Source organism: Suillus plorans (genome assembly GCF_016647745.1).
Source record: "Suillus plorans strain S12 chromosome Unknown HD556scaffold_62, whole genome shotgun sequence".
Classification (NCBI taxonomy): domain Eukaryota; kingdom Fungi; phylum Basidiomycota; class Agaricomycetes; order Boletales; family Suillaceae; genus Suillus; species Suillus plorans.
In genome coordinates, this window is record NW_024537446.1 from 1 (window position 1) to 25044 (window position 25044).

Sequence of the window (25044 nt, forward strand, 5' to 3'; positions counted from 1 at the left end):
CAAGTTGATTGACAAACACATTGACTTACCCGTGTTTGAAATATATTTTTGTTGTCTCACATACTGAGTTCCGAGTTCTGGGACCCCCGAACCCCGAAACCCGAGACCCGGCAGTCCACAATTTCGGGGTTCGGGGGTTGGTAAATCTCGGTTTGGGGTTTTGCACTGAAAATTTGACATTTATACATATCTAGGCTCACCCATATATGTACCCATCTATGTACAATTCCCCCACATCAGCCCACCCATCTATGTATTATCCCCCACGTCGGCCCACCCGTCTATGTAATACATCCTATGTTGGCCCACCCGTCTATATAATTATACCCCACCTCGGCCCACCTGTCTATGTAATAAATATTTTATCACACCCTCGGCCCACCCGTCTATTTGATATCCCTTTCGTCGGCCCACCCGTATATGTAATACTTTTTATGTCGGCCCACCTGTATATGTAATACACCCCGCGTCAGCCCACCCATCTATGTAATATTCCCCTACCTCAGCCCACCCATATATGTAATACACCCCCGTCGGCCCGCCCGTCTATATAACAATATTTGCCTTACATCTCTCTTCAGCCCAGCTGTCTATAATATCCTACTCTACATATTACCCTGATGGGCCCACCCATCTCCATGAATGATCATATTCCCCCGGCCCATCCGTCAACATCAAGGATATATATATCATTGGCATACATGGGCCCACCCGTCTCCATTGGAAATAATATGTGTCCCGGCCCATCTGTCATCATCGAGAATATACACAACATGGGCCCATAATCCGCTGGCCCGTCTCATACGGGATATTATGTAGGTCGGGTGGCCCGTATAATACGGAATTTGTCACTGAAGGGGCTCGCGCTTTCAGGTCGTCCAGCAGGGCGTAGATTGACATTACAAAATCCACACCCGCGACATGTCGGAGCGACGAGATCAATGTTTGAATGTCATCTTCGGATAGAGATGGCAGGGTGTATGGTGGTGCTTTGTATGAAGTAATGTCGGCTGGCAGACAGCTATTGAACTCAGATGATTGCCCCACCCAGTCCAGGGCACTGATGTCGCCCGACTGAGCTACTACCTCCTGTAAAAGCCTCCCAAGCGCCTTTTGCCTTTTCTCTCCATAAATGACAGGTAGGTTGACGCCGAAGATACCAAACAATGAATATGCAATGTCTTCCTGCCACGTGGTGACACGAGCCGATACCCATTGGAGTTTCACCCGGGCGTCTCTCATCCCCGGACGGAAGGGAACGAGGGACCGTGCATCTATGCCCGTGGCACGTCCCATCTCCTGCATGATCGCAAGTGAATCCTTGTGGTTTGGAGAACGATCGTCGAGATATAGGGACCAGTCTTTCTGATAAAACAGGACAAATTTTGGGGCCAAGAATTCTTGAACCGTCCATCCTCGTGTGTTCCAAGCGCTACTTGTGAGTGCTCCAGGCTGCAATGAAGGTGAAACATCCGACAGGTATGTGATAGTAAGTGCTGAGTGGCGATACCAGATGAACATAGAATTGACCGATTGTTGGACCTCGACGTTGTTACGCCGAATGTGCAAAACTACCCTTCCACGATCCCTGGGTTTGTATTCACACGAATGCAACACTATGGCCTCCAGGGGTGCGACACATATCAACCATAGGAAAGATTGCGTCAATGATCGCAGAACCAGACTGATGGTTCTCATGTTGCAGATTGAGTAAGATACGGGAGGCTAGCACTCCATGGATCACGAGTTGTGGTCTGAGAGAAGTCAGCAGAAGAATATGAGAGATAAAGGAATGCACTGACGCATCCAGGATGTCGGCGTACGTGCCCTACATATTGAGCACTTTTGTAAGTCCTATGGGCCCAAATGCCTACTAGTAAAACCTCACAGGAGCAACCAGGGCGATAAGAATATTTGCGAAGGATGCCACTGAAGGACACTTGTTAGACCTGCATGAGTGCATAAACAAGAAGACGTACTTATGATGCAGGTCATGTATATCATCCCATCGCGATAAAGTATGGTGGCGAGGCGACCTCGAGCATCTTTGTAGAAGTTGAATCTCTTGTATATCGTAAGGATCATGAGTGCTGTGACACCTCAGGTAAACAGCCCCGGTATTTAGTAGTATCAACTTGAGTTACCTAGCTCATAAATGATCAAAAAACCATATTGTATGGCGTCATCCTTTCCATTTTCAAATATGCAGCCTGTCTGGTCGACTGCTATGATGAGTCAGCAAAAGTGTTCAGTCAATATCATAAAACGCAGATACGTGGAGTCTGAGGACCAGCGATATGGAGGATGCCTGCGACTCTTGTCACTCCAACAGCCCCTAGAATGGAAAACTGTCCAAATACAAATATGAGTGACCGGTGGATCATCAAGTTGGCACTCACCGCAGCAACAACGAGAAGCCACACCAACGTTTTCTTGTTCTGATGCCAAAAGGCCCATGTGCGAAAAATAAGCAGGCCTGCAAAGTAGATGATAAGCACACTAGTACTAGTTCAAAACGACAAAAGCGCCAGCAGGCCGACCTTCTGCAGCAATAATGCTTATCAGATGTGAACCTTAATGAGTGTTCAATGTCCATGCTAGAGTCGTGTCTGTCCCAGCGCTGCTTACCATATGAAACATTGTCGAAAGTCGCACACTGAAGAAACAGTCAGTGAGAGTCTAATTCAAATCACGAGTTCACGAACACTTGTGTACTTAGACTGGTCAGTCACCGCAGCTTAAACCTCATCAAGGTGTGACACATGATGCAAGGACTCGCGACTTACCATACGTGGTCATAGCAGTACCCATCAAGGTAGCATAACGAGTGAGAGTAAACAAAACTCTAATGATGCCCCAATTCTTTCCCCAGATCAACTGGACCTGCGGGCCAATTTAGCGTGCATCGGACTCAAATGGGGTCACAAACCTCTTGTGGAAGCATCAAACAATAGTCAAAGACCTAGGTTCAAAGATGTGCAGAGAGTTGTGGATGACCGCAGTTCAGACACTCACCACTGCTGCCATCGCTGCAACTATCTCTATCGTCAGACGGGCAATGTGAGTGCTAGTAGCGAAGTGCGTACCTGTGAAATACTATTGATGCGCAAAGACATTGAAACACGAGTATTTGTACTATGGGCCGGAAAACGAAAATTCACCTGCGCGGTCTGAAAACCTACAGTCATAGCTGACATGGTGAAGACGATGAAAATGTCCTTGATGTGCTAACTTTCACCTGTACGGTATTTAACACGGTCTGTTACAGCCCCGAATCCAGCACCGGGTCTGGTCGATGCAACAGGTATCGATCCATGTCCAGTGATACCCCATATCACGAGCAGTTTTACAGAATGACTGCAACTTCGGGATCCCGCCGACTGGATCCAAGTCGTACACCACCTTGTTCTGGATGTCATGCAGCGATGGCTCCGCCCCTTCCCACCTATGCGATAGCATGACATAAGTACATCGCCACCACATCTCGAATGCGCTCCGTGTGAAGGTCTGCATGTTTCATTGTGGATGACAAAAGCTCTTTGTACTTTGCGCTCATTCTAAAGGCATTAATCTGTACCTCGCGATTGCACAAGCGACCAGTGGAGGTATTGATTAGACGATGTGGGGCGTCGTCGAGCTGAACTTTAATCCTGTCTTCAATATTCGGATGGACTAGCATACTGTCAACGCAAGTCTGGACAAGGAGTCAACCATGTTTGATGGATGTACTATTTTGGACGTACTTGTCGCTTCCGTGTCTGTAGCATCTTCCAACTTGGAGAGCATGATTTTGAACGCCTCGATGGCTTCGTCGTATTGATGTGCGCCATGAAGTACCTCATGCTTCAACTGATATCCAAAGTAAGATGAAGGATTGAGTTCGATAACTTACGCATCACAAAAATGAGCGGCGAATACGAAACAGTAGCTGTCATCGCACCTTTTCCGCGTCAAGGAGCACATCGTCCCATGGCATTTTTCCCAACCTCGCTTTACTGCGGTTTGCAAAGATTGTATCAATTGCCAAATCAAGGTGGATCGTTGCAGAGTAAAGCTCGATAGCCCTGTCGTAATTACCCGCAGCGAGGGCATCATCTCCAACGGCAGCAAGGTCAGTTGCTCCGGTAGTAGGATAGAGCATGCTGCAATGTTGTTTGAAAGCTAAGTGACATGAGGTTGAGAATTATACCCGATCGACTCATCCTGAAAACTTGCCAGTGGACCAATCAATGCAGCGTGCTTTCATAGCCTCATCGGCCCTATCCATCATGTATCGATATGCTTCAATGGCTTCTGGAAGTCGTCCTGCCCGAAGGAGCACATTGCACCGATTCTGATGTGCAGTTTGCCACAAGGACTTGAGGTCCCACCCGAATAACTAGAAAAAGCACAATCGGGCGTGAAAAATGTTGAGTTACATTGCAATCAACCTACCACCACGAAGACATCATATCTAGAATGGATGGCCGACATGGACGAGAAACCGATGGTGTTCATGGCAGCAGTGAAGTGGTTAGCTGCTTCGTTGTGACGTGCGTCAGCTAATGCATTCATTCCCAATTGCACGTGTAGATAAGCCTGAAGTGCGAGGTTCGCAAAATCAGCATCGACGCACGAATCTAGAATTGACTGTGTCAGGAGCACTTACTTCCACGATGCCACAGGCAAGAGAATTTGGATTGGGACGAGTAGTGGCTAGCTCTTGAACCCGCAGAATTGCCTCGTCACGTTGATTTGCATTGAAAAGGGCGATGGCCTGACAGCTGTTGTGTAAGTAGCAAGCACGTGGGACACAATGAACGAACATACCTTGATCAAGAGTAGGAGATGAGTTTTATTTAAGTCTGCATCCACGTACATGAACACGATGTAGAGACTCATGCCTCTCATGGTGTGATATGGCACTTTTCACTAGGGAGTTCATTGCACGAACTTGCAGCACCATTCTGTGTGCTATCTGCAGCTATCCCTATATGAGGCGCAGCTTTCCCGCACAATGCGCGCCATGCGCGCACCATTCCCGCGCCTTACGATGTATACGCGCTTGATCGCCCTATAGCGCCAGCCTTCCGGAAGCATCCATCCACTGTCCGCCAAGCTCTCTAGTGCGTGTATTTCCATTTCCCTTATTTACATATCATCCCACCTTTATTTATATCATGGACCCTTACTTACATATAGCTTTACATACCTTACTCAGTAGCGCTTCGGCTCCGCGTGACAGCGCTTAGGCGCCATATATAAGCGCCAGCATTACATACTATTAAAAACTTTCGAACTTAGGACTTGACCTCCCACCACCCACATACTACCTAGGAGAACATAGTAGGAATCTATTCTTTGACACCTCGCGCTCGTATCTCTTGTCTAGTATCTAATCACCACTTAAGCAAACTCACTCTTACTCTCACTCATTACCGCTCACGTGCGCGCGCGCTTCCCGCGCCTCGCGCATACCTGCACGCATTCTCGTGCTTCGCATCAGCCGACCAGTAGCGCCTTCGGCACGCACTACTAGATCCTTGCTGCACTTGCTTCCCCTTTAGGGTCGAACACACTTGTTGTCTCAAGTATAGCAGATTAGGCAACGCGCGACCTTACAACATTTACAGATACAGTCAGGAGCTTCATTAGTTCCTCTCTGTATTGTTGTTTTACAGCGATATCAAACACTTTCATCGCATCTTCAAATTGTCGTTTTCCACAGAGGACGATGCCCTTGGAGATACAGCCCATCAAGGATGGCTGAATACTGATGCTCTATATCACCATATGTAAGTCAGTCTGCATCACAAAGGTCACGACGGAACGGTGCGACTCACCTTCAGTGCATCATCAAGTGCTCGGTCCCAGTCTGAATTTCTTGCCTTGACAAATGAGCGATTCACATATGAATTGTAGTCTTTAGCATCAGCGTTGATCTCTTGGGTAAGTAGCCGGTCAGCAGAAGGCAAGTCCCCAGTTACGCATGCACTGCGAGCTGTCGTGTTGATGGCGAGGATCTGAATCACGCATGGTTAGATTGCGTGGTAAGAATGAAGGCCAGAAACAAGCCTCGCAATCAGACTGTTGAGCCTTGGAATCAAGATTGAGGATAAGTTAGACTCGTGACGGTCCAGTCTGACTTGTGCAGTCAACGCTGTACAAATGTTACTCGGAATATTCCGCAAGTTCCAAGTTATTTTTCCGGACGTTGTTCGAACGTTCAGAACATACCAGATCTTGTATTACTTATATAGAAATTTGTTGAGCTTTGTTCCAGCTTCGTCTGATGGTGGGTTTGGGTGGAACTAGAGAGGTTTGGCTACCAGACGAGCGCGAGATTCGGAGGTAAACAACTTGTTAATGTGGGACAACACGGGGAAGGGAGCTTGGGCTACATACACACCTAGTACTATTACTTGTGCTTAGTAGTTGTTAGGAAACAATACTGAGGTGTTGACATGGGACACGACGATATGAATGATAACACTCAGTTAGCTAATTGATACCAGAGGAGCAATGATTCACATGCGTCATATGGAATGAATAACTAGTAAGTCGTAAGGATAAAAGCTAGGAGATCTCTGCGAGTCTCGCCAAAGTGTGTTCTTTGTAATCTTCCCAACGGGCTAAAAACACTGGGTCGCTAGAGATGCTTTTAAGGTAGTTAAGTAGGTTGTTGTAGAACTCTTGATAACCTTCTGCCGTAAATTCAATATGAGTAAATTGATCAGTCTGGAGTTCATTCAAGGCGCATCTGACAGCAGCGGCAGCCAAGCAAAATAAACTATCCAGATTGACAAGGTGGCGGCGGAGTTTGAGTTCCACGACAATGTCCAGGACGACATGCAACACCACCTCATCTTCGAGGAAGTGTAAGTTACCGAACTCATCCTCACCAAAGGTAAATCTCAGTGGGAACGTCCCTTTGCTGAGAAGTCCCTCGATCTTGTTTATCCGAAACTGGTGTTCGTTGACCCTTGACCGTATTCCAGGACGTAGATGGTACAATATCACCTTGGAGCGTGCGATCCTCTTGCACGTTTGCATCAGACTTTTGCAGGGATCAGAGAGTACCATATAGAGCGTCGTCGAATTGCCGAGAGCCCATAGTATATGCCGGCTCACCTGGATGACGATATTGTTTTGTAGCCGACTCCTCCAACCTCGTTTCAACCCAATGTCTTCTGTCCAAATGGGATGACAGGGACTGCGTATTAATCAAATGTGTCTTGATAGCTTTTGTGGCGGACGAGACAATTTTCTTGTGTGCCAAGTTCGCTGGGTTGTATGAAAGCTCTGAGATATCGGGGAAAGATACGGCCGGAGCAGCGACGGGCTGGGAGGGAACTGTGATTGACTGCGAATTGAGGGGTGCAGACGTAGGGTGTGAGACGATGGACTGGGAAGGAACCGTGAGTGGCTGCGAATCGAAGGGTGCAGACAGAGGTTGTGAAACGACAGATTGGGAAGGAACCATGAATGGCTGTGAATTGAGGGGTGCAGACAGATGGTATGAAACGACGGACTGGGAGGAAACTGTGGAGGGTATCGAGTCCAGTGATGCAGAAGGAGGATGCGAAACAACAGACTGGGAGGGAACCGTGGATGGCCCCGCTTGCGGGGGTGCAAATGGATGGGGTGAAGTGACAAGCTGGGGCCAAGAGGGAACCGCGAATTTCTCAGTATCTGCTAAGAGCATGGTCAGTGCGTTTGTTGTCAATCTCTGAGAGCATATCAGCGGTCAGCGATGCACCACATGTAGATTACGTACCCTGAGATTAATCCTCTTCCGTGGCAGCCGATTGTTGTACTCTGTCTGCGGATTGTCGCCGCGGTCCTTGCGCTTCCTACTGGACATTTGACCCAAAGTACCCTCGACTCCAAAGATACGCTCTTGACGTGGTTCGTCGCGATATTCGGGACCAACTGGTAATAGTATATCATTGTCCATGGACGGAACTGCCTGGCTGAAGTCCGGAAAGAAGGAGCCGAGAGGCTGCCTCTCGTTGAGGATTGGATCATACGCGGGCGATGCCAAGTAACCGGGCGCCTCTGGGCCGTAGTTAGACCATAGCTGTTGGTAAACGTCATAATGAAGATTTTTGACGTTGACGTTGATGTTGGCGAGAGACTGCTGCGGCTGGAAGCTAGAGCCGCTGGAAAACGGTAGCTGTGGGGGGATGTCATACTGGCGATTGTTGGCGTCGACAAGTGACTGCTGCGGTTGGAAGTCAAAGCTGCTGGAAGACGGTAGCTGTGGGGGGATATCATGCTGGCGATCGTTGGCGTTGACGAGCGACTGCTGTGACTGGAGACCGGAGCCGCTGGCAGACGCATTGGACTCAGAAGGTGGCGCAAAACCACGCCATGGCCACACGGGCACAGGCATCCGTATGTCTGATGCATATGGATTGGCAGCGACAGGGGAGGCAAAATTAAACCCATAGTAATCGTCGTCGTTTGGGGGTAGCTGTGCCCCAAACTCGAAGGGGCGCATTAGCGCGGCGACAGGTCGTCCTCAACTGTTAGTAGATTGAGATTGAAAATCTGTACAGTACCTTGAATCCGACTCCGACCAAGTCAGACCAATCCACAGATTTCCACAATAGGAAACATTCATTTGACGACACGAGGGGACTGAATAGCATCTGCAACGAGGAGTATGTAGTCATGAGGCATAATCAATGTGCAATACATCATTACCAAAATAGGCCAAAGAGCAAACCACATGCATTCATACTTAGTCACATTGGTATCTGAGTACATAATATTTGCGCATTCAATCCAGGTCTGCAATAAAATTTTCAGGCCCTTGCCAAATATGGGTAACAACTTCTAGCATGCGCCTAATAAGGTAGGCCTCATGGTTTATTTGGCCGCCGCAAGTACCTCTGACCGTACAGCGTCACATGACCAAGCGGTCATCTTCAATTGCGTAAGTTAAAATAACGGCGGTTAACCGCCAGTCCCCACCCGGCTGTATCAGTGCCCCCTGCACATGTCTCGCCTCGTATCTACTACTCAGGCTCAGGACTTCAGTCGTCCTGAGAGCAAACTAGATACATTTAAATAACTATTTTTTTTAACATAAGGCACAACAGTTGGTTCATCATGAAACAGATGTGGGGTGTGAAGAACCAACTACGTGACCATCGCCAATTAGTCTCCTGGGCCGACTATTTTACCCCAGCGTTTTTGTAGAAGAGAAATATTTTATGCAAGTCACCGAGCATCCAAGAGTAAATACGGAAGACGTGTGGTATAGGTATCTAGGGGAAGCGGTGCACATCCTTTAATCAAATCTCCTGCGTCTGTAACAAACATTCCGAGGTTTCTTTGGCATTGTGATCATGGTCTATGGAAGGATTGTTAACAATACTTGAGAGTGACGATGAACTGAATGGACGAACATGATAGTTGTGTTCTGGGATCTCTGTGATGCCATCCTCTAACCGAAGCTCAACTTTGTGGGTGATGTTGGAAATCACGGTTCCAAGTTGCAGGTATGCGAACTATTGAAAAAATCAGCCAAATACACCTCAGCAAGCAGATAATCAAGCCCACCTGCTCGCCAATGCATCTATGCCTCCCGGCACCGAAGGGTTGGTATGGGCTCTCAGTTCCCTTGCTTACAGCACCGAAACCATAATCAATCTTCTCGCCATTCTCGTCAGAGTAAGTCTTGAAAGCCTGAGCAGCAACGCCCTGGGGATCACTCCATCGTGTTGGGTCCCACTTTGTAGGGTTAACCCAGATAAGGGGTCAACCTGGCTGACGGCAGCAGAAGCAAGCACATAGTGGCCCTTTGGAACAACATAAACACTATCTTTGGAGGGGGCAGCGAGAGTCGAGGGAACTGGGACATCGGAACGAACGTAGCGCATGGTGCTGAGAATAGGCGGGTGCATGCGAAGTGTCTCATGAATGGCGGGATCAAGGACTGGAAGCTTGCGGAAGCCCTCATATGTCATCGGACGGAAAGAGCCATCCAGGTTGCCGAAATGGTCGACTTGCTCCTGGTAAAGTGCTTCCCTATCATGACGATCAGTATATCTCAGCTGCCAATAATGAACAAGACTCACTGGACTTCGACGTTCTGAGCAAGGTGAAGAAGGGTCCATGAACTGGAGGCAGAGCTAGTGTGCTGTCCTGCCATGAGAAGGGCAATCATGATGTGCGCGATTTCGTGGTCACGAAGAGGTCTGCCATCACGGTATTTTTATCCATCAAGGCGGAGATCATGTCAGGTTCGTCCTATAGCATGCATCATGAATATTGGTTAGACCACATCAAAACAAACGCCTTACAGAGTGCCCTGATTTTCTGCATTTGCGGATAATGTTGGTGTAATATTCACTCATCTTCTTGTGGGCTTCGTCCAGGAAACATGAGATTCAGCGGGGTGAAGCCTCCATCCAGGTCGTTGGAAAGTGCAGAAAACGATTTGTCCAGACCACTCCTGACCTCCTTGCCTTGCAGAGTACGACTGGCAGTCAAAATAGTGATTTGAGCCATGATGTCCGTCACATCGAAGCATCCTCATTCATTGATATCATCCATTTGCCAGATGATGAATGCTCGGTCGGTGCGCATGTAGTCGTCGACTTCTTGCTCGAACATGCCCACGTACGCCCAGAAGTTCTCAGTTGAGAGGCCGACTTTAACAAACTTCTTTTGCTCCATGAATACTTCATTGGGGACATTGTATACGACATCTTTACCAAAGATGGGGGACGTGAGGTGCTGTTTGTGGTTGAGTGGCATTCACGAAACTACAACAATCGCATGTACAGTGTAAGCATCTTCTGCAGAGAACGCAGTTGATTTACCACCCAAAACAAAGTTGTTGCCCTTAACACCGAGTGCAATGGTCACCTTGCGTCCAAGTAGAGTGAATGTGAAGACATCACCGTACTAAAGAAAAGCATGAGACAAAATCATGACATGAGAGATGTGACACGACAGTACTTTTTCCCTGCACTCAAATAAAAAATTGAGTGGGTCATCGCTGTACGCGATGAAAGACCCAATGAAAGGGATCCAGTGGAACACTTCTGGAGGTAGTGAAGGATCTTGGGGAACAACCTGGCGACATTGCATCAGTAAACACGCAACCTGGAGTTGCTACATGCTCACCAGCTGCTTGAGGATGTTCAGCACGAAGATGATTATTGGTGTATAGATGACTCCCAGTAGAGCTGTTCTACCAGGAGAGGCGGTGACATACTGCTGCACAGCATCAACAACGGATGCAATGTAGCCCACAGTTGGGACGGTCTAATCAAACGACATGAAAAAACAAAGTCAAGATGCAAAGCAATGTAAATGCTCCCGCACTGTCCAAGGAGCACTGGCAGGGTCTCACAAACACGACTGACTTGCGCACGTTTTTATCTTCCCAGAATAGGTTGTCGAACCACGGTTCTTGATCGGCGTAGGTATCGGATATGATTTTATTGGGACATTGGGCCGGATGTCTGTAAGCAGTTAGCCGGCACGACAATGCATGAAAGGATATGGAAGAAAATGCACTTGTGGCTGTGCAAAAAGTTAAGATCGAAAATGAAGTGGTCAGTCAGATGATCAAGAGCGTTCAGTACAACCGTCGTAATAGAGCCACCTTGCTCCGTCGTTTAGATGTTTTCAAATGGCGAGTGAGTATGAAAGAGCGAAGAGCGTGCATCCGAGTGACTGTGAAGGGTTAGCGAATGCGTAAACGGCCACAAGAATACCTACCCACATGTCAACTTTCTCGTCAAGAGTGACGCCTGTTTTCACATCGAAAAGTTCGGGAGCGCGGTATGCCATGGTGCTTTGTTCCGCGGCAATATCCTGTGAGATGAATGTAAGATCAAATAGAGATAAATATATACCTGCATATACCTGCTGTAGTAGCGCGCACGGCTTCGCATGTCCCCTTGAACAGCCAAATCATATCTTGCTCGGGAAAGTGCTTCCCATTCACTACATTGAGGTTGATAGCGTCTTGAAGGTTCCCACGCTTTATCCCAAAAGGTCTACGGGTGTTCCATAGTAAAGCACGCCTAGAACATACCTGATACAACGGCAGGAAGAGGTAGACAATCTTGCCTTCACCTTCGGGATCTTGAACGACAGCAGAGTCCTGTACAGTTATTCAGGAGCTACATGAAGACGATTCGTTGTCACTCACAAGTATCCGGATGATGTTTCGATGTCTGAGAGCATACTTCAGTGACTTGTCACTGCGGTTCAAACTTCACTGTGTATTAAAGCCACAGGCGTCCGGTCTAAAAGGCAATTAGTATGTAATTGAAGCACTTCTTTGAAAGTTTATTTTCAAGTTCAAGTGAGTACCTGTGCAAGTATGAATAAGGGGGAGGGGGGCAAGACATTTTGCAGTAAAACTCAAGCTAGTAGCCGGCAACGATGATGGCAACCACGAACCACTCAATAAGGCAATAAAAACCCACAAACTTTTTGACAGAGACGGGTATGTTTCTAACCTACAGAACCCTCCTTTGGGAGTCGGGGACATACATGTGACATCGCTGATAAATAAAATAATTGTATTCATGTGGCGCCTACCCAATCATGAGGCGCGAAAATCTGACAATGATCCTCCACTTGTGTCCCTGTTTAGCTTTTACAGCGTGTTTCGCTTATTACAATAAACGACAAGCGGTGACGCTGTAAAGTAGTAGGAACCAACCAACTGATATGGATGTTGAACATGTTGAGTATAATGCAGGTAGTTGTGCACGTCTGGAAAGGTGTTAATGAGGTGCTTTTTATTTATAGAAGCGAACACTGACTTGTCATCAAGGCAGTCTCAGGCAGCGTCCAAATTGTTGTTTGAATCATCATCACGTGAACTTGCCATCTGCCTCTGCACGATACGATCTTTCAAAAGGTCAAGCTGAGTGTCAGTCTTGCGGAGATGTTTCTTGTTCTGGTCGCTGAGCGTAGCGAGAGATTGGGCATCTATGTCAGTAGATGGTGGATGCTTCTCAAGAAGTCTTCTCATTAACACTGAGGCTTCTCGCTCTGCTCTGGCAAAGTCTTCTTGAGCTGCCTGGAGCATGAACTGGCGGAGATTATCGAGCCTTTTGCTCTCCTCTCGTGCCCAGTATGCCACAAAGAGGTCCAAGCGCTGGCGCTCACGGACGGCCTCCTTGTAGTGAACAATAAGGCGGAAAGATTGGGGTCCAAGCACATCCATATGCTTCAAAAACCCATCATCAGTCTGACAGTGTGATGCATATAATGAGTTATGTATATTTTCCAAAAAAAGGGGACCCACCTTGCCCTTCATATCCTCCAATGAATTGTCAGAGTCAGAGCTGCCCAACATACACTCAAAGGCACGCCGATCTTGAAAAGATGGTGCCCAGCGATATGGATGGAAGGAATAATTATAACTGTCAACGTGATGCTGTTTATGGTACCGACTTATAGTTGATGGTCCAGCTCTGCGTGAGATATCGGCGACATAGCGTGTGTCGCCTGAGCGCTTAGAATCAGGTGTCAAAGGGAAGGAATCGTCGTCCGATTCCGAGACTGTGCTCGCCGCTGTTACGGACTAGGATAGGTCGAGCTCTCCCTAGGCGGATTGCCTAATCTGATAGCGGGCTCGCTACTGGAGAGACGGGGATCTTCTCTCGAATGAGAGGTTCGGGGGTTCCACTTAAGGTAGCGTCGGCTTTCCTTAAGGTGCGGCTTAGACTGAGTGATTGGGATGGTCACACAGAGGAAGTTCTGATGAAAACCTAGTAGAATCAAGTAGGGAATATACATGATTCTGTCTGCTCTATATACTGTCGTCCGTGTGCACAGACCAATACTACGTTCGGTAGGTAGGTATGAGTGTGTCTATACAAGGGCATCTTATCTGATGCCATGCGGGCGATTATCTATGCATGAGGCTTACCATGCCTCTTCTATCTGTCCTCAAGGCGAAGCATGCCTTGGAGTCTAACTGCGCATGCTGCGGCATGCGGCTTCTCTTCTGACCATGAGGCAGAGTTTCCTCATGATCCGGGTTGAGGACCATCTAGGTCCGTCCAGATGTTGCCTAGGCTGGTCTAGGTCATCTAACGGCATCCAGGCCATTCTAGGCGTCTCTACGAGTCTCCGTTGAGTCGGTAAGTCTTCCAAAGACGGTGTATAAGCGGGATAGGGGCTAAGGTCATGATGACCTCCGTAGGAGGGGTTCTCGGTTACATGTTATTGTAACAGCCGCTGTGATTGGTTCATGAGTCAATCTGTATCATAATATCATCAAGTTATCCATACCTGATCCTCCAGGAGAGATAGAAGGAGTGCTTGGAGGAGAACCTACGTGGCTAGAAGTATGACTGGGGGTGAAAGGGTGTTGGAGAGGTGTGGACGGTTTGAAACAAGGAACTTTAATGCATGTAGTGGCACATAAGCTCATTTTCAGTACGTGGGGTGCTAGGAGTAGGGCACGACAAGTGAGTGCATAAGCGGTAAATACCCATCGGACTTTCAAAAACACTTCGCTGGAGAATTTTATTGACTCAGATTTTCTGTGCATGAGAGTACTTACTTAGGGCAGGAATCCCAGGAATATTAATATTGAATATTGAGGGCTAGCTATAACCAATTTTGGTATTGCGGACATTCAAAGGGCCCCGTGTCTGATTGAATTGCATAATGTTGTTGTCCAATGGCGAGGTCGGCATTCCTGATTCTGAATTCAGGCCAGGCTGGCAGACTGCAGTTGGTGCGCCCTTTAGAATTACCCAGGTTCCGATCTGAGGAGGATGATCATTATGTGATGGCACAGATCGTCTGCTGTACTGCTAGTGATTCATGACACTCTGTAAGCAAGTTGGTGTACCGGTAACTATGTAGCAGTATGTGACTTGATTGAACGCTAGAACGCGCAAGGTAATAACAGTGGTTTGCACATTTTGCAACCAGCTAGAACTCCGATTGCCAAAAATGGTCCAGCGTATCTCAGGCCGCAGGGTAACTTCATGCAATATCCAAATACCAAAAATGGTACTAGTAACCGCTCACTCATTAGTACGTGTGGTACGCGTGGCCTACAAGTACTAGTACTAGCCGCTTTGCGTACCAAGTGGTATTTCTTTTTAGCTGTCTGAATCCTACTTGACTCAGTGTGGTATGACTATGGCGTTATGTCTCACTCAGTGCTATGAATCATTAGATTTTTTCAATAGAGGTAGTAACAATTTGGCATACAGTGATAATCGCGTCGGTTGTGTACTTCTCCTTGCCAATTAGACCCCGATCACAGGCTCTACTGCACATGTGCGTCTCACTTGATATAGTATCAGACTTGCACACTCTGATCTACCCGAAAATAGTGCATCACAGAATTAAAAAAAGCTGGTATAAGAACTCACCGGGGCTAGCTTTGAGTTTTCGGATCAACAACTAAAACCCACCAAACACAGGCCTGACTCACTTTAAGATGGAAAACTCGGATATAACTTTCAGTCATTATTCCAATCCTACTACTCACACCGCCATGCGGGGCGCTACTGACCCGGACATGTCGCATAAATTTAAGTCACCTGTGTCGACTGCTCTTCAACACGCCAATCAGGAGAAGGAGACTTACCGTGACACATCTCCCATCCTCAATGGCGTCGGGGGTGTTGCACAGACTCAGAGTGGCTTGCAGTTGGCGAGAGTCGTCGGTAAGCACAAACCATATACCGCAGAGCAGAACCACAAGATTGAAGTCTGGAAAGATGTTGACAGAGCCGCAATGAAGAACTTGAAGAAAGAACACTCATCGAGTATATTACATGCCACCGAGACTGCTATCGTGGAGCCCACTATGGCTCGCCAGAATTACAAAAGGAAGATCGACGATGTTCAAGATCACGACACCGTCAAGGACTCGGACGTATATCAGAATTTTGCTCCAGTTGTGAAGCGCATCTGCCAGGAAAAAACAGGCACCGACTGGCAGACAGTTCTCGATGTAATTAAATATGGTGAAGAACGAGAAAAGTTGGCTGAAGAACGGATGGCGAAGAAGAGTTGAACAGTGGTATTGGGCCGACGTTGGACGCTGCACAATTTCATAGTACATGACTCAGAGCTTTTGCTATTTGAAAGGAGAAACATACCTTTCAGCTTCGAGTCGTTAGTCAGTGTGTCCGCTAGACATTGCTGCGAGTCGGGCGCGGTGGGCTCAAATCACACAAATTCACAAGGTGCGGGTGATTAAGACACGATATGAATGATTTATTTGAAAGATTAGTATACAATCAGAGTAGACTGCAGGCAACTTGGATGAACGCTGGACCTGTTGAATTATTGGATGAAAGATTGTTAGACACGGTCATAGCACCATAAATGTAGTAAACTCACAAAGTCTTACTTGCCACCTGATCGGTCTTAGTGTTCGTGTGGTCGACATTCGCCTTTGAGTAATCCGACACACGCTGTTCGAGGAAGTTAGTCCTCCCCTGTAGCGAGATCATGTCCATGAAGTCGAATGTGTTTGTGGCATTGCACTGCGCGCACCTTATCATTGCCTAGCAATACCAACAAACAGTCTGCGACAAACTCGATGTACCAGCACATGAGCTTGGCATTCATGCCAATAAGGCCAACAGAGAAAGCATCTAGAGAGATGGTCAGCATAAGATGGCATAATGAGGAGCAAGCAAAATCAGTGTGCATACCCTCATCACAACTGATGAGCTCGTTGGAGAACGTAAGACCAGGTATGAGACCGCACTTCCTGAGCCGAAAGACGGGCACACGAAAGAATCCAAGGAGAAGATATTCGTACTGGGCAGAATCCTTGATATAGGTGTTGATGAGCGTATAAACAGACTTACTAAGATTGACTCGGCTTAGGAATACTTTGGGAGGAGTTGCTGGCGTCCATTGATGACTAAGTAACGTGTACCTTGTTTTCGGAAGCTTTTTGGAGCCAGAACAGTAATAGGGCACCTAGGTTCGTCGTTGGTAGGTCGGGCACGTGCTACCGTTACTAGTGACAGCGTTGTGTGTGCCATCAAGGAAAATGAAGATGAGTTAAATCTTGGGGGACGATACCAATGGTCTGTCATGTTCTCCTGTTGATAATACTTGCCCTCGGTCACCGGTAACTTCACCCGCAGCTCAGGTTCTAGTATGACTGTGACATGGCCGCATTGTTTTATCCGCTTTCCCCACGCGAATGACTGGCGAACGAGATTGGATAATGTTCGTAAGCTTGTTTTAATACATATTTCACAGATCACCTATTACATTCGCAGTTTCACAAAGGCCAGGCGGATGCACAAATATGGGTTGGCAAGTGCGTGAAGCGTGTTTCAATCTTCCAGTGAGTGTTGCACCCTGGATTGCAATTGTTCTCAACTGCTGACGTCTTTTCCAACTGAATTGAAGCGATGCTAGTAAGTGTGCTGTACCAGGCGTCGAGAACGAAGTGGTCTGGTCTCTGCTGGGGTGTTCCATTCGCCAGCCATCCTCGAGAGTCTGGGATTCAAGTTGGTGCCCAGGTGGTCCTCAAGCAGTGCGGTATCGAGCAACGTCACGGTGTACATTCAAGTTTACTGGGCGTCGGAGACTAAGTCCTTGCGTTACCGCCAAGGTTTTCTGTGGTATCCTATTTAGGTGAGGAGGTGACCCTGATCCTCAATGAACCGTCTATTTTGCAATGCTAATGATCTCCCTAAATAGGTATGTGTTCAAGCGACTTAATCGCTTGTGCTAGCGTGATTTACTGATATTCTTTTTAGGTAACTAGCACTGGTCTTGACCAACGTATAAAACGCGAGCTGGCCCAGGTTAGCTTCATTCCTCATTCGCACTTTATCTTATCCCTCAGGTTTGACCGGTTTATTCTTTCTCTAGCCAATTTGAGCTCCTGCCGCTATGTCACATGTCGAGGACCAGCAAAACGAGGGCAACACCTTCGAGTCGCACGTCGATGGCGATGGCGAAGGCGAAGGCAGCACCTCGCACATCAAGAACCGGCTGGACGGAGGTAATGTTCAGCCGCAACAATCTCAAGCAGTAGCAGCACATGTGCAAGCTCTGCAGCGACGGAAAATTGCTCAACTGGAGGAGAAGCTGGAGGCCCTACAGTCGGGGCGCGCAGTCAAGGAAAGGTGCGGCCGCTATCGTACGTATTGGGTTGCATTGCTTACTATATATGTTAGGCAAACAATCTGGTATGTCACTAAAGGAAGAGCGATCAGGCGTGTTGTCACCCTGTTCGACAGTATCGAGGACCTCGTCGCTGAAAACAACAGAAGATACGAGGATGATGACCCAGATACTACCATCGAGTAAGCGTTTTGCTCTATGTTCGTGCACACTACTCATCAGCACGGTTACGTAGACAGGATCGACTGCAAATAGGTTACGCCACACTAACCAGAACCTTGCCGTGGTTTTTCAAGAAGGGTTCAGAGATGGAGTACGAGGAGTACTCGCACATGTTGAAGATGGTTTGTTTAATGATATCGACTGTTTGTATTATAGCTGAGTCTTTGTCTAGCTTTGTCAGGGGGCTGATGGCGCTCGAGGAGATGACACCTCGAAACTGAAGACTCTTGTTTCGGAATGGGTCAATCGTGAATTCAAGCCGGTTTGCCTCGTCGACCCCGACGATAAACATTCCCGCAGATTCACTCATGATGTGTGTGGCAAGTTACTCTGTCCGGCCGAGCTTGATTGGAATAGCCCAGAGTAAGTTGATGTGCCCTCAGTATCCCGAGAGAGAACGCTCACCATTCACCAGAGTGAAGGCAGGAATCAGAAATCACTCAGATGGGTATATCATTACAGATCTATCCTTTCCCGCTTACTTGTATGACAAGTACACTATCAATCCGGACGACCTTGAGGAAGGTCTTTTCAAAGGCAAGATTCTCATTCAGGTTTGTTGCACTGAGGCAATTTGATAGCAAACTAACTTATGTTTCAGGGCTACAAGGCTGTGTTCACGTCTCCTTCCTCAGCAAAAGATGTTGACGGCGACGGCGACGGCGCAGATGTCATCAGCAACAACCGACGGGTCAAGAAGTCTCTATCCAGAATCAAGGTCAAAAAACATGTGGCACAGATCATCCAGATGGAAAAAGTCACTCCTCGTTCGATCACATATATCACATGCCAAGTAAGTTGTAATATTTGGTCAGATTTATTATACATCTTCACTACATACTGGCAGGTGCGATTCGCACTTTCTTCCGTTACCTCATGGCGGTCCATGGATGGCGACTTCGACTACGAACAGTTTTGGCGGACCATTGTGGACTTCTTCGAAAGGGCCCCTGGTCGAGAAGTGCATCGCAGGGTGGAAAAACTTCTCGAATGGTGGACCAGGTGCGTTATTTACCCTCCAATCTAAGCCGTTCAAGAACTCCATTTTCAGAAAAGTTTTCGGGAGGAACCGCCGAGGCAAACTTAGTGACGCAATGAAGGCCAACATGTCCGTCAATGCTCTCGCAAGGCAGAGAGAACAGCGTGATGATGCTGCGTTTGATTCACCTTAGACATGTAGCTCTGTGATCCGTATTAGATCTCTTATAGTGTTTGCTAATTAGTTTGTAATCAATTAAAATTGCTCCAAAATCTGCTCTAACGCGTGATAAAGCATACAAAGTGTCTCTAAAATCGACGCGTCAAGACTTCCTCCTGAAGTGTGAAAAGAAACGCACTGCGCTGATGCGTGACAAAGCATACAAAGTGTCTCTAAAATCGACGCGTCAAGACTTCCTCCTGAAGTGTGAAAAGAAACTCACTGCGCTGATGCGTGACAAAGCATACAAAGTGTCTCTAAAATCGACGCGTCAAGACTTCCTCCTGAAGCGTGAAAAGAAATGCACTGCGCTGATGCATGGTGGGACATATAATATGTTTCCTGAAGCGCGAAAATAAACGAACTGTGTTGATGCATGGCGAGACATATAAGGTACTTAACGGTAGTTGCTCTGTGCGTGACACATGAATCGTTATGAATAATCCCCGGGGCCTGATTCAAGCTCTAGTCGGGATCCGCTTGCCTGTATTTGCATTATAGAATTAAGTACTTTAATGACAATACATCAGAAGGAGGAGTAGAGATGCTTGACTTTACCAAACGTCAACAACGTTATGATATTGGGAAGCTGGATCGCCGAGCTCTCGAATCGACGCGGAAAAAACATCCTCCTGAAAGGCAAAAAGACATGCAGCGCGCTGATGTGTGGTGAAAGATATAAGACATCTCCAAAATACAAACATAAAGACTTACTCCTGAAATGCCAAAATCCACGCAGTACGTTGATGCGTGGCGAGACATATAAGTTGCTTGGTGGTACTTGCTCTGTGCGCGACACATGAATCGTTACGCATGAATTCCTAGTTCAATATAAAGTACCATCCTTAGAAATCAGAGCAGATACCGTCAAAATTCAGAGCAGTACATACTTTTATTTTCGCTCACTCGGTAAACACATCGTCGGTTTTCACAAGTATAATGCATCTGCTAGTCATTGGATAAACGTATAAGGTCGCGTAGGAACTCAAAGCAAGAGGTATATTGATTCTCACACGCTTGATGAACATGTTTCGCTACTAAGCAAAGGTAAAACTTATTCCCACACATCCCCAATCGATATATAGCGGACCATCATTTCAAAGCAGTACTTACATTAACATTCTCGCCCACCCCAGCGACAACATACCGACCCTCGCTCGCTGAGCAAATATCATCATTCTTCACAAGTAGAGTAACCGCCAGTCAGTGGGTGAACAACAACATATATTTATTCTCGCTCACCAAGCGACATACATTTATTCTCGGTAGTGATGTGCACGGCCCGGCTTCAGGCCGTGGGCCAGGCCAAGTGTTACAATAACATGTGACCGAGAACCCCTCCTACGGAGGTCATCATGACCTTAGCCCCTATCCCACCATATGCACCGTCTTGGAAGACTTACCGACTCAACGGAGACTCGTAGAGACGCCTAGAAACGGCCTGGATGCCGTTAGATGACCTAGACCAGCCTAGGCTACATCTGGACGGACCTAGATGGTCCTCGACCCGGATCATGGAGAAGCTCTGCTTCATGGTCAGAAGAGAAGCCGCATGCCGCAGCATGCGCAGTTAAACTACAAGGCATGTTTAGCCTTGAGGACAGATAGAAGAGGCATGGTAAGCCTCATGCATAGATAATCACCCGCATGGCATCAGATAAGATGCCCTTGTATAGACACACTCATACCTACCTACCGAACGTAGTATTGGTCTGTGCACACGGACGACAGTATATAGAGCAGACAGAATCATGTATATTCCCTACTTGATTCTACTAGGTTTTCATCAGAACTTCCTCTGTGTGATCATCCCAATCACTCAGTCTAAGCCGCACCTTAAGGAAAGCCGACGCTACCTTAAGTGGAACCCCCGAACCTCTCATTCGAGAGAAGATCCCCGTCTCTCCAATAGCGAGCCCGCTATCAGATTAGGCAATCCGCCTAGGGAGAGCTCGAACTATCCTAGTCCGTAACACCAAGCCGGGCCTGAATAGGCCAAGCCGAGCCGAGCCAAAGTCATGGCCTGGTGACGGCTTTGGCCTGGCCTGGGCTAATAAAAAGCCAAAGCCGCCGGCTCAGGCCGCGGCTTAGTCAACTGTGCCTGCAGCGCCCAAGCTCAAACTGTTTGACGATCGTCGATCGAAAATCTGACTTCTGTCTCATTTTAGCTTTTCAATCACTTACATTGTGTGCATGTTCATGTGGTAAGAATCACAGTGAGTCGCAGACATTCTTTTCAAGCTCGACACAACTCACTTGCCACAGTGTTAGCAGATAGCACACTCGTCATTTTCAGTACCTGTCAATTATGGCATCGTCAGTTTCAAGTGAGCGCGCGTTCTCACAGGGCGGTATCACTATCAGCAAGCGCCGAAACCGTCTCAAGGGTGACATTGTTGAGGCACTTCAATGCGTCAAATGCGCCCTCCGCCACGACGTACTCTTCCGTGAGCCTGGACCATCATCATCAACTGAGGAAGCTCTCGAGGACTTGGATATTGAGTCAGACACTAACGACTCCGAGAAGCTGAGTGATGCCGAGGATGAAGGTTGGGACGCTCTTCTGGAGGGAGATGAGGATCTCGTAGAATCAGACAGCGACTTCGTGTAAATAGTATGTCATCCTTGTCTGAACCATTTTTCTGTTTTCAGTGCTCGGGCCGCGGCTCAGGCCGAGCCAGGCCAAAGCCAAGCCGTCATTGACGGCTTTGGCCTGGCCCGCAGTTTTTCAAAGCCAAAGCCGTCTGAAGCCAGGCCGAAGCCGCGGCTTTCAGGCCAAGCCGGGCCGTGCACATCACTAATTCTCGGTTACTCGGTGAACAAGCCATTGTTCTCTGGAAGGTATCCACTTTCATTCTTGGCTTCAAAATTGACACACGCCTCAGGGAAATCAACCGTTCCAATAAGGAGTTGATAATAGCTGAAGCAGGACACAAATTTAGGCCCGCTCGCTCGATGAGCACATTCGCGTCGTATAGGAGATACAGGCGCTCGTTCTTACATGGAAGATTGGCATACACTAAACGACAGTCAACCATTTCAAGAAGGTGGTGTTAATAGTGGAAGCACGACACAAATTCCTCCAAGTTTGAGTGTGAGGGATACCAGGACCTTTTCCCAATCATAATCCTTTGTACTACAATCAGGAAATGTCCTTTCCTCTACAAGGTCAAATATAACAATGTGATACTCGATAGCAGAATTATGCTGGTTCTTGTGATTATGTGCTATATATCGTCATATATACCTTTCTAAAACCTTCACCGGTTCACTGATGTACCAGTAGTAGCACATCTGCATAGGCTCAGTAGTATCAGTCCTAAACTGAACGAGAAGGTCGATATTTGACTACAATATTGGAATATCACCTAAAGATGAAGATTATCACAACTGAAAGTGAAAAAAACAAGCGCGTACTAGTAGCACATTTCCGAGTCACCATCGTTTCTGCACGGAGACGCCCAAATCCCTTTTCGGCTCGGAGACAACGTATTTGTATATGTTTACGGGCTCAGCGCTCAGGTATTATTCATACGCATCATGATATAAGACACTTGCTGTATAGGGTGCGGCACGGATGCGGCAGTGATGCGGCAAAATCCTAAGGCCCCCTCTGGAGGATGGTGGTTTTTCCTGCATTCGCTCTTCCTATAATGAGGATTCGGAAGCGGTCGAAATTCTGTCTTATCTCTGAGGCATCCATGATGTATGGTGGACGATAGGTCGACCGGTCAAGCGCTGTGGCGCACAACAGTCTAAATCGGGTAGCATCTCAGTTTGAATTTTTGTGATGGATGTCGAGTGAGTGCAGCTCCTACTAGTACTTTTACTAGGTGTCAAGCTTCGCAGTCCGCGTCGCTACTCTCATACTTTTATGGGATCACAGCTCACCTTGAAGCCCTTGGATTCGGACCCATGCACCGGGCCAAAAAGTCCTATGGGCTTTTACCCAAACCTTCCTTTTCCTGCTTATTAGTATCCACCTCGAAGTTCCTGTATTTCCTTCCACCCACCGAATACACTCCGGTTTCGCTCTTGTCATCAAGGAGCCACCGCACATCGAAAGCATAGGCATCCGAATCAAGAGAGGGCACGGCGAGCGAATCCTTACTTGGCTGCGTCCGAATGGTGGATCCATCGATTTTCACCTAGTACATCCGGTCGTATGATAGTCCTCATCTCCCACCAAATTAATTCCTGCCAACCTCTCTCGTAGAGTCGCAGGCTGAGAATTGGAACATTAATGGTGTACCACCATTTAGTACTCGCCAGTACCGTACGTGCATGCCATCATCACTGTATCTTTTGTCCGAGATATATCTTTGCGTTTACAGATGGAACGTGCCTGAAGTCACTGGGACAGCCCTACATGCGGGGGTGATTCTTTGCCTTCAGTGCCCTGAAAAACCCCTCCAGGATGGTGGAGCTGCGATTTCAATGCTTTATCTCGCGCTTCAGGAGTAGTACAAGTGGGTTTTAACCTTTCTCTGATTGTGGTGTCGAATATGTTTCAATGCCATACGGCTCAGTGTAATGTACTATCTAGTGTTCACCCTACGTATAGGCCACTTGACTAGATGGTTGAAAAGTTGACGATTAGACGAACAAAGCACCAAATATAAACCTGCAGCAAGATCATTGGAGCATCGCGTTCAGGTAGAGGCTGCTGCTAAGCCAGACGCAGACGATGATCGTCGTAGAATATCCGAGTCCATCAGAAGTACGTGGGATCACCTGGAAATAATTAGTTGCATGAGCAGAAAGGAGATATCTACCATGCCGAGTTACCCATCCTCAAAGATGGGCGATCCAGGATGAGAGCGATACAAGAATTGAAAATCAATTATGAATGATATCTAATAACACACAAAGTACACCTCGCGATGATTGAGTTTCTGCCTTGCTATAGCACGATTTCAACACGCGCAACAACCGTCCACGATCTCAAAAGCCGCCACGTAGAGCAAGAACAAGGTGGAGAACTGATCCTGCGGAGATGTTGAACTCCTTGGCAGTCTTGTCATCCGGCCTGGATCATAACCGAGAATGATATGGTCAGTTTGCATGATCTGATGGAAATCAAGGCGACCACGCACATCTGTCTCCCACCGAAGATCAACCTCTGTTGTTGTGGTGGCACACCAGATTGCTCTTCAACCTTCTCTTTGATGCGAGTAATCTGTATTCTCATGGTTCGTAAACTTGACAGCGACGAGTACGCTTGGTTGTAGATACCTTGTCTTCGAGATCTATGTCCAACTCAATCTATCCATACATGACGGTTAGTCATGAACAGATCGCGAGAATTGGATTGGGCACCTCCTTGCCAGTGAGCGTCTAGCGGTCATCAATGTAGTGGAACGTTTGTTGAGAGTGAGCTTAAATGCTCACTTTGACTTTGATAAGCATGTTCAAAGTTGCACGCCGTGGATTATACTACGCCCCTGCTTTACTCGATGGTAGTGCGCGTGACGGTCCCACATTGAGAGGCATAGTGTTATATTCAAGTTCAAGCTCCGCGAACTCTCTTC

General features: G+C 47.4%; 10 protein-coding genes across 10 annotated transcripts; 3 read left to right on the forward strand and 7 right to left on the reverse strand.

The window, feature by feature from the left end:
- Positions 1-1555: 1555 nt before the first annotated feature.
- On the reverse strand, positions 1556-3036 carry HD556DRAFT_1399858 (uncharacterized protein). Its single transcript, XM_041303802.1, has 13 exons — positions 3016-3036; positions 2930-2962; positions 2787-2883; positions 2706-2737; positions 2629-2656; positions 2400-2476; positions 2276-2348; positions 2145-2225; positions 1980-2090; positions 1889-1929; positions 1803-1828; positions 1618-1754; positions 1556-1588 (listed from the first exon to the last, which is right to left on the reverse strand). Exons 1-13 carry the CDS (start codon positions 3025-3027, stop codon positions 1572-1574), a joined length of 765 nt encoding a protein of 254 aa, XP_041156138.1. The 5' UTR covers positions 3028-3036; the 3' UTR covers positions 1556-1571.
- A 409-nt stretch (positions 3037-3445) lies between these two features.
- On the reverse strand, positions 3446-4890 carry HD556DRAFT_1447277 (uncharacterized protein; the record flags this gene model as incomplete). Its single annotated transcript, XM_041307243.1, has 7 exons — positions 3446-3672; positions 3744-3849; positions 3941-4142; positions 4212-4378; positions 4435-4578; positions 4649-4756; positions 4810-4890. The coding sequence occupies 7 exons, from the start codon at positions 4888-4890 to the stop codon at positions 3446-3448; spliced, it is 1035 nt and encodes a 344-aa protein (XP_041156139.1).
- Positions 4891-5580: 690 nt separating this feature from the next.
- On the reverse strand, positions 5581-6015 carry HD556DRAFT_1447278 (uncharacterized protein; the record flags this gene model as incomplete). Its single annotated transcript, XM_041307244.1, has 3 exons — positions 5581-5760; positions 5823-5923; positions 5967-6015. 3 exons carry the CDS (start codon positions 6013-6015, stop codon positions 5581-5583), a joined length of 330 nt encoding a protein of 109 aa, XP_041156140.1.
- A 540-nt stretch (positions 6016-6555) lies between these two features.
- On the reverse strand, positions 6556-8482 carry HD556DRAFT_1447279 (uncharacterized protein; the record flags this gene model as incomplete). The annotated part of the gene is made up of 3 exons (XM_041307245.1): positions 6556-7192; positions 7236-7708; positions 7757-8482. 3 exons carry the CDS (start codon positions 8480-8482, stop codon positions 6556-6558), a joined length of 1836 nt encoding a protein of 611 aa, XP_041156141.1.
- Positions 8483-9277: 795 nt separating this feature from the next.
- Positions 9278-11793, reverse strand: HD556DRAFT_1433851 (cytochrome P450; the record flags this gene model as incomplete). The annotated part of the gene is made up of 11 exons (XM_041305264.1): positions 9278-9340; positions 9396-9497; positions 9550-9720; positions 9753-10017; positions 10068-10187; positions 10373-10471; positions 10616-10728; positions 10777-10899; positions 10954-11070; positions 11122-11214; positions 11722-11793. The coding sequence occupies 11 exons, from the start codon at positions 11791-11793 to the stop codon at positions 9278-9280; spliced, it is 1338 nt and encodes a 445-aa protein (XP_041156142.1).
- Positions 11794-12796: 1003 nt separating this feature from the next.
- On the reverse strand, positions 12797-14017 carry HD556DRAFT_1447282 (uncharacterized protein; the record flags this gene model as incomplete). Its single annotated transcript, XM_041307246.1, has 5 exons — positions 12797-13210; positions 13268-13470; positions 13548-13722; positions 13783-13836; positions 13895-14017. 5 exons carry the CDS (start codon positions 14015-14017, stop codon positions 12797-12799), a joined length of 969 nt encoding a protein of 322 aa, XP_041156143.1.
- Positions 14018-14653: 636 nt separating this feature from the next.
- HD556DRAFT_1311588 (uncharacterized protein) lies at positions 14654-16009 on the forward strand (the record flags this gene model as incomplete). The annotated part of the gene is made up of 4 exons (XM_041300551.1): positions 14654-14710; positions 14868-15015; positions 15238-15264; positions 15411-16009. The coding sequence occupies 4 exons, from the start codon at positions 14654-14656 to the stop codon at positions 16007-16009; spliced, it is 831 nt and encodes a 276-aa protein (XP_041156144.1).
- Positions 16010-16603: 594 nt separating this feature from the next.
- HD556DRAFT_1244377 (uncharacterized protein) lies at positions 16604-16786 on the forward strand (the record flags this gene model as incomplete). The annotated part of the gene is made up of 1 exon (XM_041298445.1): positions 16604-16786. The coding sequence occupies one exon, from the start codon at positions 16604-16606 to the stop codon at positions 16784-16786; it is 183 nt and encodes a 60-aa protein (XP_041156145.1).
- Positions 16787-17859: 1073 nt separating this feature from the next.
- HD556DRAFT_1244350 (uncharacterized protein) lies at positions 17860-19487 on the forward strand (the record flags this gene model as incomplete). The annotated part of the gene is made up of 7 exons (XM_041298441.1): positions 17860-18275; positions 18329-18437; positions 18488-18678; positions 18731-18869; positions 18917-19045; positions 19163-19317; positions 19367-19487. The coding sequence occupies 7 exons, from the start codon at positions 17860-17862 to the stop codon at positions 19485-19487; spliced, it is 1260 nt and encodes a 419-aa protein (XP_041156146.1).
- A 4891-nt stretch (positions 19488-24378) lies between these two features.
- On the reverse strand, positions 24379-24995 carry HD556DRAFT_1399870 (ubiquitin-related domain-containing protein). The gene is made up of 5 exons (XM_041303803.1): positions 24905-24995; positions 24833-24850; positions 24749-24778; positions 24610-24692; positions 24379-24542 (listed from the first exon to the last, which is right to left on the reverse strand). Exons 1-5 carry the CDS (start codon positions 24920-24922, stop codon positions 24458-24460), a joined length of 234 nt encoding a protein of 77 aa, XP_041156147.1. The 5' UTR covers positions 24923-24995; the 3' UTR covers positions 24379-24457.
- Positions 24996-25044: the final 49 nt, after the last annotated feature.